The 12736-nt window shown below is 39.1% G+C and overlaps 1 protein-coding gene across 2 annotated transcripts; it reads right to left on the reverse strand.

Moving 5' to 3' along the window:
* Window positions 1-369: 369 nt before the first annotated feature.
* On the reverse strand, window positions 370-3028 carry LOC121742650 (ubiquitin-conjugating enzyme E2-17 kDa-like). 2 transcript variants are annotated; one of them, XM_042135854.1, is made up of 5 exons: window positions 2984-3028; window positions 2672-2771; window positions 2092-2219; window positions 1322-1426; window positions 370-712 (listed from the first exon to the last, which is right to left on the reverse strand). In XM_042135854.1, exons 2-5 carry the CDS (start codon window positions 2739-2741, stop codon window positions 569-571), a joined length of 447 nt encoding a protein of 148 aa, XP_041991788.1. In that variant the 5' UTR covers window positions 2742-2771; window positions 2984-3028; the 3' UTR covers window positions 370-568. The 2 variants fall into 2 exon arrangements, with proteins under 2 accessions (XP_041991788.1, XP_041991787.1); XM_042135853.1 differs by lacking the exon at window positions 2984-3028 and having other exon boundaries at window positions 2672-2977.
* Between the last annotated feature and the right edge of the window lie 9708 nt (window positions 3029-12736).

Raw genomic sequence — 12736 nt, forward strand, 5'->3', positions numbered from 1 at the left:
GAGGTTTGATTTGGGGCTGTTATTGCCAACTGTGTGTGTGTAAGGCATCGGCCAACGTAATTTTGGTGAAGAAACAGAAAACAGAGTAGATTAACATTTGTGAGAAGCACGTTCCCTTCAAAAGATGATTGTCTTAAATTCAGTGCCAATTTTGGAAACAGCACTCATCATTTTCAGACTTGTATGGATTCAACCAAACAACTGACTTCATTTTCTACTGCCAAACACTCACATTCTCTTCATTATATAAACACAAAAATCATGAAACACTCACTATCTCAATAATCATGCTAATGCCTAACAAGGTTACCAATCGTACCCTAACATGCAATTATTGGACATAACGAATCAGCATATAACAATGGGTTGTAACACTGGCAACTTGTTTTGCTCATTGATAGATCGAAAACCCATACATTTAGATTCGTTCCAGCCCCGTATATTGGCTACAACATTCGGAGCTTGTATCCAAACTTCAAATTAAGCACAATGAGAAATTCAGTACACTGCCAGTATGAACCCGACAAGACAAAATACGAAAAAACACCTCACCGATACTTCAGGATTTTCATCCCATGGCATATTTCTGGGTCCAGCTACGAGCAGCCGACTCGTATTTTGCCCGGTCTGTCTTGTACATGTGAGCAATTTCCGGAACAAGAGGATCATCAGGGTTTGGATCCGTCAACAACGAGCAAATAGACAGCAGGACCTGCCATCAGTTTCACCATCAAAACCTTATAAGACTAGATAATACTTTCTACCAAAGTTCCAAGTCTAGTTACCCACATAAAGCCGAACGTGAAAAAACTTAAGCAGTGTTAATCGAAAAGAAAGAAACTCGCATTCTATGAAACAGTTCACCAAATGCCCATGAAAAGCTAAAACTGTGCAATCTTTAGATGATAAATAACAAAAGAAAACCTACAGTTCATTTATAACAAAATAGATGGCCAAGCAAATAATGTTCAATTCCTATATGGCAAGAGATGAACTCAGCATAAGCTATGTCAGACTTAATCAGCTGAAAGACATCAGGACATAAAAAAACAAAGTTGGATATATGCATATTTGCCGTCGGATATCAGCATTTTGATATAAATACATTCACAACTTCAACCACATAGTTACAATTGGCAGAGATCTATGGGCCTTTTCTCATAAAGGGTTTCTTCCCTCTAAAATGTGTATTAACTGGCTAAAACGTTAATATACTGTGATAGTTGCTACTTATTCTTACTAATTTCTTAATTACACAATTAACTTCATAGATTCAGGTTCCAAAAAATAGGATGATTGTGATTTGTGATGCACTAGATACCTTAGAAATAGTCAATGCTGGACTCCACTGCTCTTTCAAAATATCAAGGCAAATGCTTCCATTGCTATTGATGTTAGGGTGGAATACTTTTGTCCTAAATGCAACCTGCAACAATGAAATCACCTTCTGAGATTACTAAGTGACGTGAAAAATTTATATCACCACTCAATACTTGACGATGCAAAAGTGCAATTAAAGGGTTTTAAAGCAAATGAACCTTGCTAGTATACAGAAGAAAAAAAGACAGCTAACATAATTACCACTCCAAACAAGTAATTAAGATCTCACAAGTAAAAGAAAGATCGAAATTTTCCAAGCAGAAACCATCCAAAGAATATACACGAGTATGTACCGGAAAATTGAAACTGTTCTCAGAGGCAACTCTAAGCAAGAAGGTGAACTTCTGAGGCTATGCCCAAAAATAAAAAAACATTATAAATTAAAATCTTTGTTGCATTCCGGTTTAATTTGTTTATCAGAAACCTCTGGTGCATAATTTCTTGTCCACAGACCAAACTTATCAACTGGTACCACCTAGCATTTCGAAACTACACTAACAACATAGTGCAGGGAAACAGAACTCCAGAAAATAACTAAGGCATGCAGAAAAGTATTATTCACAATAATTACCAGAGAACAAATTAAGAGCTACCCCAAACACAACTCAGGTATGATGAGTGTTTATCCTTTGAACCACTTTCATGTAGTAAATAAAGATTCAAGAGACCAAGTTGCAAAAAGAAAAGTACAAACAGAAGTAGCAAACATACCTTCGGAGGTTTAAAGGGATAATCGGGTGGGAAATGAATTGAAACTAAAAATACACCTCCAGCATATGGACTCTCAGAAGGGCCCATGATTGTTGCTTGCCAATGGAACATGTCTTCTGCTACAGGACCTATAACACATCATGCAAATGAGAGTTAGGTCGCATATCAATTCAAATGTTAATCAAGGTGATAAGGGCAGAAACTCAGCTCACAAGATAAGAATATTGCTTGTGGATGTGTAATAACTCAACACATCGCAGCAAGGAATTCATCTAAGTCATACATCCAAGAGAAGAAATAGCAAACTATCAGGATATCTTAGAGATCAAGGAACAAAACAACAATATGCTGCTTGTACATATAATATCACCAGCACATACGGATGAAGGGCAAATAATTGACAATAAATGCATCAGACTGAAAAATCATTAAATTAAACTATATAACACCGAAGCTCATAGTTAAACTAAAAACTAAATTCGGTAAAAGGAATAATTAACTATACTTGTCACATATGCGTAGATTAGATGAAGATTAAAATACTAAAATTAAACATGCAGCAGATAATGAAGCAGCTTACCAGCGCTGCACGACGTCGGAGGATCTCTCTGCAAATCCTTGAGCTCCTTCAGAATCCTTTTCGACGCCATCAGAATCTCCTCTCAGCCGTGAGAAAAAAACCTAATCGAAACCAATTGAGCAATCTGATTCGCTAAAACTACAACCTAGCAAGCTCATCTTCTCCAAAAACAGGTAGAGACGCAAAACAAGGAGAATCAACCGGATCTACGAATGAAGATAAGCGAACAGCAAAGAACTACCTGCGCTGATCGAAACTAGCTACTAGATGGATAAAAATAGTAGAATAAATATCTGGATAGCAGAAGTTGTTACCTGTAGTGATGGTGGAGATAGAAGAAATGTTGTTAAGGCTATCCACAACGCTGTCTCTATACCGTCTCTTAACTACTATTTGAGCACTATTTGAGGGCCCCACTGTCATTTTTTCCTCCATCTCTTAACTAAGAGACGGAACCTGCAACGCTCCGTCTTTTAACCGTCTCTATACCGTCTCTTAATTACTATTCATTCAATTTAATTTATAATTTTTTTTAAAACCCAATTCAATTTAAACAAACACACTTTATTAAAATTAAAACAATATTACAACTTAACATTAAAAAAACGAAGACATAATTAAAATTCTAAAAAAATAAAAATGACATAATTTAATCTTCTCCGCCAAAGTTTTCCCAAATGTGCTCAATTAGATCCTCTTGGAGTTGGGTGTGGGCGCTAGAGTCGCGTGTCCTTGCCCGAATAGCCAACCGTTCTTGTATAGATGGATGCGCTCCACTTCGCGGCGGACTACTTGCGGTTGAGCTTCCGGGGGATTCGGGGTCGAACCAATTTCCGGCATCGGGTCCTTCGTCTCGGACAATCATGTTGTGCAAGATTATGCACGTATACATGATATCGACCATGCTCTCCATGAACCACGAACGAGCCGGGGCTTTGATGATGTTGAGCGCGCTTGGAGAACCCCGAACGCCCTCTCCACATCCTTGCGCGCAGCCTCCTGCTTCTGCGCAAAAGAGCCTGCTTTGGGTTCGCTGGCCTGCCGCACGTCTTCACGAAGGTCGGCCACTTCGGGTAGATGCCGTCGGCGAGATAGTACCCCATTTTATACCGCCGGTTGTTGGCGACGAAGTTGATGGCCGGCGCTTTACCATCCAAAACTTCGGTAAAGAGGTCGGACTGTTGGAGCACGTTTACGTCGTTGTTCGAGCCAGGGACCCCGAAGTACGCGTGCCAGATCCAAAGTCGGTAGTCGGCAACGGCCTCGAGTACAACGGTTGGGTAGGTGCCTTTGTGGCCGCTCGTGTAGGAACCCCTCCAAGCCACCGGGCAATTCTTCCATTGCCAGTGCATGCAATCGACACTGCCAAGCATCCCGGGGAATCCGTGCACTTGTTCGTGCAGGTTGAGGAGGAAACTGACAATCCTCCGTGGTTGGCCTCCGGAGAAATTCGTCACTGAAGGCTGCCCGGACGCCTCTGCAGAAGTTGAGCAAGCACAAGCGCCCAGTGCTGTCTCCGATGTGCAGGTATTCGTCGAATATGTCGGCCGTTTGTCCAGTCGCAAGCTGCCGGATGGCTGCAGTACATTTCTGCAGCGTCGTGTGGCTGGGACGACCCGACCGCGTCGAACCCTTCTCGGAAGAACTCCTCCCTGGCCGCCAAAGTATTCGCTATGTGGAGAAATAGCGGTTTCCGCATGCGGAAACGGCGACGGAAATAGGTATCTCCCCAAATCGGGTTATCGCAGAAGTAGTCGCGTACTAACCGTGCGGCGGCTTCCTCCCGGTTCCGATTGATGTACTTCCGGGAGCGTCGTGGGGGTGGTGCGGCTTCCTCCGCCTCTCGTCGTCGATCTTCTTCGAGTGATTGTTCCATTAATTGGCGCATTTGCTCAAAAGGATCCATTTGTTTGAGTTGATTGAAGATGGAAATTGGAGTGATAGAGAGGATTTGAGAGGAATAGATGTGTGTTTGTGTTTGAAATGAGTATGGAATAGAATTATTTATAGAGTAAAAAAATTAAAAATTTAAAAAATGAAAATAAATATTTAACGGTAATATTACCGTTTGAAAAAAAAAATTTTTTTATTAAAATCGATTTTTTTTTTAAAAAAATGAATTATTGCGTCATCAGTGACGACGCCCACTCGTCTCGTGGCGAGACATCTCGTCTCGTGTCTCGCCGAGACGAGCTACGCGACGAGACGGTCGCGAGTTGGAGACGAGATGGGCGCTGCAATGCGTCTCGCGGGGGTCTCGTCTCTCCGAGACGAGACGCGAGCCCGGCGCGAGACGCGTTGTGGATGGTCTAAGTATCTGGCCGAGAAGAGAGAGAGAAAGATGAAAGGGGAGAATTATTAGAGAGGAATATAAGGGGAGGGCCCACAGATAATATTCTGGAAAATTACGAGGCTCTGATTGGTACACGGAATTGGAATTGGAATTGGAATTGGAATTGAAATTGAAATTGGAATTCTATGGAATTGGATTGGAAATAATTCTATGGAATTGAATTAGAATTCAATTCTAAATCTTATGTTTGGTAAAATGAAGTAATTGATATAAAATTAAATTTGAATAATTTGTGCACACACTGTACACAAAATACATACTCACACACACTTCACACAAATTACACATACTATACACAGTTCACACACACTGCACACACCTTCACACACTACACATATTTCACACTTTCACACACTTCATACACTACACAAATTTCACACACTTCACACACTACACACATTTCACACACTACACAAACTACACACATTTCACACACTACATAAATTTCACACACTACACAAATTTCACATATTTCACACACTACACACATTTCACACACTTCGTAAACTACACACATTACGTAAATTTCACACACTACACACACTGCACAAATTTTCACACACTACACACATTTCACACACTGCACACACTACACATATTTCACACACTTCACACTTTACACACATTTTACACATTTCAAGCATCCGGTTTTTGGATATTTTTTTCAGTTTTAGATTTTTTTTCCGGTCTTAATAAAAAAACTGAAATTTTCCAAGAGTTTAAACTGAACCAAATTTTAAATTTTAGTTTGTGAATAGTGAGTGTATTTTAGGTATAGTGTATGTAGCATGTGTATTTTGTGTAAAATTTGTGTCGAGTGTGTATTTTGTGTGTAATGTGTGTAGTTTGTGTATGGTGTATGTAGCGTGTGTATTTTGTGTAGTGTGTGTATAGTGTGAAATGTATGAAATTTGTGTAGTGTGTGAAATGTGTGTAACGTGTGTAGTGTGTGAAACATGTGTGAAATGTGTGTAGTGCGGGAAATGTGTGAAATTTGTGTAGTGTGTGTAGTGTGTGAAATTTGTGTAGTGTGTGAAATGTGTGTAGTGCGTGTAGTATGTGAAATGTGTGTAGTGCGTGTAGTATGTGTGTAGTGTGTGTGAAATGTGTGTAGTGGGTATATAGTGAAGCTATCTAATTTTATGACTATTTGGAATTCCAATTTTCTACTTTTGATATGAAATTCAAATCATGAAATTGAAAATTTTGGAATTATAATTCAATTCCAATTCTATACATTTTTGTGATACCAAACAATGGAATTGGAATTGGAGCCTCCAATTCCAATTCCAATTTCATAGCTCCAATTCCATGTTCTCAAACACATTGAAATTAAGCAAAAGTAGGTAATACAACGTATTATGAACGCCACCATTATACATTGTTGTGGCGAGGTAAATTGCATATGATACACCACATTAAATAATGAATATAATACTAATAAATTTATACTTTATCTGTTTCAATGAAGATGACTTACTTTTTTTTCGTCTATCTCAACCAAGATAACTCATTACTAAAAATAGAAACACATTTATTTCTATTTTATTATCTCTCTTAGTTTACACTTCCTACTTAACACACACAATAAAGATACATAAAATCTCGTGTCGCTCAAAGAAGGGGTCTTCTTCCTTGGTACGGAAGGAGTAGCAGTTTCCACAACAGTGTTTATAGAACTTGACCCTTAGCTATTCATTGGGCTCAACTCATATCAATTTTAATCATTTTTTTATTTAATCATTTTAATCATTTCTTAACTATTCTTGGTCTCTTTATTAGTTCTTCAATTTAAAAATATAATGAATAAAACTATTTCATGAATAATACAATTTCTTTAAAAAACTCAACAAAACAACTTTACAAATTCTTAAAATTTAAAACTTATAGTACTCCCTTCGTCCCATAAAAATATGTGCACTTTCCATTTTCATCCGTTTCACAAAAATATATGCATTCCATTTTTGGAAAGTTATCCCAATTTATTATCATTATATATCAACTTATTTACAACTTATACCATCATTAAACACATTAATAATGTGGGTCTCACTATTCACTAACACTACTTTAACTACCATTCTCTTCCTCTTACTTACTTTACCAATTTTGTCTTAATTCTCATGTCATATCATATGCCCATTTGTTATGAGCCGAATGGAGTATAATTTAAATCCTAAAATTTAAAATTGCATAATTTAAATCCTACTCCCTCCATCCCAAGATAAGCGAACTTCTTTTTAGACGCGGGATTTAAGAAATTGATATTTAAATAAGTTAAAGTTGGAGAGAGTAAAGTATAAGAGAGAGAAAAGTAGAGGAGTGAAGAGAGAATAAAGTAGGTGGAGAATAAAGTAGGAAAAATGATTTTTGCTAAAAATGGAAATGACTCACTTATAATGGGACATCCCGAAATAGAATACGACTCGTTTATCTTGAGACGGAGGGAGTATAAATTAAAAAGTACATAATTTAAATCCTAAAAATTGAAAACTACTGCGGTGGTTGCGGCGGTAAGACCGATATACCCAATTGACGTTGGAGTGCTTCAATCATCTGGCAATGCACAAACTTGTTGTTGCGGATTCATTCGACTAGTATCGGTGTTAAGTGTCTATGACAAATATCCAAATAAAATACTCGAATTAGGAGGTATGGGATGGGGGAGTTGTGGGGCCGCTTGGGCTTGGGTTACGGCTAGCTTTCGCTGCCTTCATCCCAATTGGACGATGTCGCGAATCAGTTCTAGACCTACTGTAGAGACGTCGGAACCATCCAAATGAGCTTCAGCGAGCTAGCTTGCGGCCTCGTCCTTGTGGGGGTCGACGTACGACCTCGATCGTATGTGAAGCCCTGGGAGGATTTAGTTCCACCCGCACACTTGTTCATATGTCGAACTTTCTTTCAAATACTGACATGCTTGAAGGCTTTATGGGTTTCATTTTGGAAGAGAAGCATGGCCACCGTCAAAATGTTGGCTTAGCTCGACCCCGCTGTCAGTATGCCTCATTTCATTGTTGAAGAGGCTACTGAACTTTTAGATATCTTCGCTTGCTCGCCCGAAATGCAAGCAAAGCATCTTCATATTGCGTTGAATAGCTCCATCCGCTAGCTTAGCGTTGTAGAGGTTGATGACCTGTTCCCCAAATTCTTTTTGATTTAGTTGGTTCCCACGATCGAATCTTTTGAAACGGTAACCCACACCTCGAATAATTTAGCCATCTCAATCGTGGAGTAAAGAGCGGAAATTGAACTCCGAAACATTGTCCAATTGAGTGTTGCCCTCTGGAAGTTAGGACAACGATTGAGTCCGGTCGTAGTTGGGTGTCAGGTCGATCTTCCACCCGAATGGTGTGTCGGTGTGCTACATGTCTACCAGATAAGGTCGGTAGAAAAACTCAGTTGGTTGTCGTGGATCCTTGGGTACCCGGTGTCGGGTAATCCTGTGCCAGGTAATCCGGCAGCGGCGTTGATGTGAATCAATGTATATTTTTATTCTCATAGTTTTATATGGTTTGATGCTTGTAAAAGTATGTTTTATGGTGTAGAAAGGGGAATAGATGGTGAAAACGGGACATGGAATGAAGCTCGGATTGAAAACAAGGTCATTGAAAAAAGTCGTGCAAAATAACTGAAGTGGGATAAAAGAATGTGTTGTGCGCTATTGATATATATCAAACCCCTAGGTCCAGAGGATTCGCTAGATCACAGGGTCTAGGAGATCGTGGAACCTTCAGAATTCGGCCGTTGGACACACACTTTTCCGCTTCAAAAACCTCAACTCACTACACTATTGGCTAGTATAGGGAAGTAAAGGATCGATCCCACGAGGACGGATGAGTTAGCATGCATTTGGAGGGTTTTGGGAGGGTTTGACTGCTGCCACGCAACAAGTGGGTCGAGAATTTTAAACTACTAGACCTAAGAACAGAGAAACATAAACACATTCATAATTCAAAACTTGAAATTAACTGCAGAGGGTTTATCAAACTACTGGGTCAAGTAAAAAGTTTCCCAAAACGGTGAGACAAAAAGCAGAAAGAAAAGCAACAAAACAGGTTTCCCGAATTAGCTAGCGACAGAAAAAGCTTCAAAAAGCAAACAAACAACGGATCAGGGTCTAACTACCAATGATCTTCATCTTCTTCAGCAAATAAACAGGAATATGAACGAAATAGAGCATCAGAAACAGAGTAAACATAGATCGAATTTCAGACATTACGATTAAACATAAAACTATCAGATCTACGCTACTGGACCTAGCAGATGTGAGAACAAACAGTAAACAACCATAATCATGTAGAATGTAAACAGCAACTCCAGATCCACTACGATTCACAAAATCCCAACGTCTCCACAATCAGATCCAACAATTCCAACAACAAACCAACAGATCCCAACTCCAAACATTCAACAAACCACCTTAGATTCAACCAACCTCAACTCCGATTCAACAATCAAATGCGAAAAACATCCAAAATCAGTAAAACAACTTCAAACATCAGAAACCATAATAAAAACAGAAAGTAGAAACTGCCATAGCAATAAGAATAATATCCAAAACACAAGTAGTCCCCGAGCTTCAGGCAAGGAAGTTCTTGGCGAGAATAAACAACGGAAATTAAAAGCAAATTGTATCTTCGCCTTCGTAAGGACGGTGTTACACCACAGAAACTAGCTAAGAACCACCACAGTAGCCAGAAGTCACCCCATAAGTGCCAAGTGCGTGAGAAGTGAAGTGAACTATGATTGGAGAGTGAAGCTAAGGAGACTAAGTGTAAAAGATCGAGAAATGCTAAAAAAGGAAAAAGAGGGCTCTCTTTCTAAAAGGGGTCGTCCCTTTATATAGGCAGAAATCCCTAGGGCACTCTCTTTTCATAATTTGTCGTTTTTGCCCTTCATCTTTATATTTGCTCCTTACTCCATTTTTGTATTTTGCTAGAATTCCTTTTCATCTCCTCGGTCTGGTAAATTGCTGGCATTTTCACTTCATTTCCCTCCTTTTCCTCCGCCCATGGTAAATTATATGCGCTTCCTAGGTCCGACAGATTTTACACGCACCTGAACTTATAAACATACATTAGTGCACCGAAAACCCAGAATTTTGATCTAAAACCAATGCATGAAACGAGCCTTATCAATAACCAATTTGACAGACTGCCCAATCTTCATCGTGAGTCCAGAAAGTGCTCAAAATAAGGCACCCGGCCGGGTGACATGTCCAAAGGGCGGAAATTCCAGCAAGCCCTCAAAATTAGCCACCCGGCCGGGTGATTTTCATACCCAATAATTCACCCGGCCGAGAACGAAGGCGCAGTGACCACCAAATTCAGTTTTCAAATAGTTGGGAGACAGTTTTGGGAGCAAGATTGAGACATTCCAAAGTAAAAAAGAGAGAAAGATAGGAGGAAGAAGAGAATGAAGAAATTCCGGTCAACATTCTGACAATCCGTCCCCAAATCCACTCAACGAGAACATGTTTCCTATGGTTTTTATTGCAAAATCGGCTAAACTCTCTATGTTGCTCCAAGTTGTAATCTAGGCTTTGTATGAATGTATTTACTGCTGGGGTTTGAATCCTCTTGCACAGCGGAAGATTTGTACAAAACAAATAAATCAGACGTAGGATCTATTTGACGGATTATGAGATTAATCAATACACATGTTAACACAAAATTGCATGCTAGAATGCAAATAATTCATGCTTAAAGAAAATAAATCCCAAAACATGAATTCTACAGTTTAGAGTTACTGATTTGATTCTCCAAAGAATCAGTGATTGCTTGCGCCAACTCCATGATGATCTTCAATAATAGACCACAGATCTTCTAATTGGTTCCTGGACTGTATTCTGAAATCGGTGTGGGCTGATCTTATCAGAACACTAGGACTCGAATAAAGAAGACAGAAAAATCTCATGGAGGAGGACTGAGAGAATTTTCGAGCTCCTTTAAGAGACGGAGGGGGACGAAAATTATTGAGTCAAAATCAATTAATTTTGTCTCTCATTTATTCTCCTATTTATATTAAGTTCATATGTGGGCCTAGTGAGGGATCTGTGGAGGTTTGGATGTGGCCTCACCTAATTAGCTTTACTAATTAAATTGATCCCACAATTTAATACAAGTTTATATTGGAATATCATTATCATCCACTACGGTAATAATATTGCACTGCCTATTGATATGCTCGGATTTTGCACTATTTTAAGGCCTTTATTTGGTCAATTTTTAATGTCAAAATCACAATTCATGTCCATATTTTGCATATTTTTATCTATTTTGGTATTTTGACGTGTTTCGTGAGAAATGTGCATATTTGATATTTGAGCCTAAAAAGATAGCAAAAAGTCAAAGTTGGAAATCTGGAGCATTCGAGACACCCAACGGTCGGCTGCAACTTATATAGCGGCCGCTGGGGCTCAATATCCGCTGAGCCAGTAGCGGTCCGCTCCGGAGAAAGTTGTGCTGAAACGAAGAACACGCCCAACGACCACTGGGGAGTGCACAACGACCGCTCCAAGAGTTTCCGAAGCTACAGGATTATTCACAGCGACCGCTGCAATACAGTGTAGCGACCGCTATCCAAGAGGCAGAGGCTACGGATCAATATGCAGCGACCGCTGGCCAAGGTGCAGCGGCCGGCTGAGAAAACGCGGCGCACAGAATTGACCTACTTTCTCCCCAAGATTTACCAAACTTAGCCACTTTTTACCTTATTTGCTGGAGCTCGAATTTTCCCCTATAAATACCCCCTCAAACCTCTTCATTAAGGATCCTCTTTTTGCCATTTAATTCTAGAGCATAAATTTGAGAGTTCTTCATTGTGCAAGAGGTTTTATTGCTTTAGTTCTTATTTTCACTTTGTTTTCCCTACAATCTATGTTTTTAGCTTATTCAATTATGTGTAACTAAATTCATAGGATTCTAGCGATGTGTTAGTAACGACTTTGGTTATACAATTCCGTTTTCTATTTAATATCCGTTTTGTTTTTACTTCGTTTCTTCCCTAAGTTGTGGGATAATGCTTCACGTTTGAGTGACGCATTCAGTGATGAATTAATATAACTTGCTACATAATCGTGAGAGAAGGTTGGCGAGTTAGGTCCACTTAGTAGACACTACAATTAGCTTCCCTTAAAACGACACTGTTAATTGAGAGTGAAGACTTTGTAAGGGTCTTTGGAGCTTATGGGAGTTACGGATCTAAGATTGACAACTCTAGTGTTAGTAATCTACGCTTGTGCCGCATGAGCAAAACTTATGTGACTCTTTCTATCGAAGTATAAACTGTGCTAGAGTATTGTAATTTGTATAATCATAACTATGAACGCACATCCCTGGAATTCTCTTATCTCTCATATTTTACCTCTTTAATTACTTGTAATTAGTTGTTTACTTGCTTTCAAACTATTTTTAGTTTTCAAAATTCCCAAAATTTTTGGTTTTCCAAATAGTGAACGAAGCTTAGTAGAGGGTAGCCAGTCTGTGATTATTTTCCCCGTGATCGATATCCGATACTGACCTTTAGCTATACTATTCCTACTCTGTATACTTGCAGGTATTTATAGTGCTAATAAAAAGTGCATCACCCATCCAAATCCGAAATTACAAGTAATCTGGGTTTCCATTTTATTTAAATGTTTATTTCCCGCGTTTAATATATAAATATCCATTAATTAATTAAAGTCTCCTATGGACTTAATTAATCAA

The sequence above is a fragment of the Salvia splendens genome, chromosome 7 (genome assembly GCF_004379255.2).
Source record: "Salvia splendens isolate huo1 chromosome 7, SspV2, whole genome shotgun sequence".
Taxonomy (NCBI): domain Eukaryota; kingdom Viridiplantae; phylum Streptophyta; class Magnoliopsida; order Lamiales; family Lamiaceae; genus Salvia; species Salvia splendens.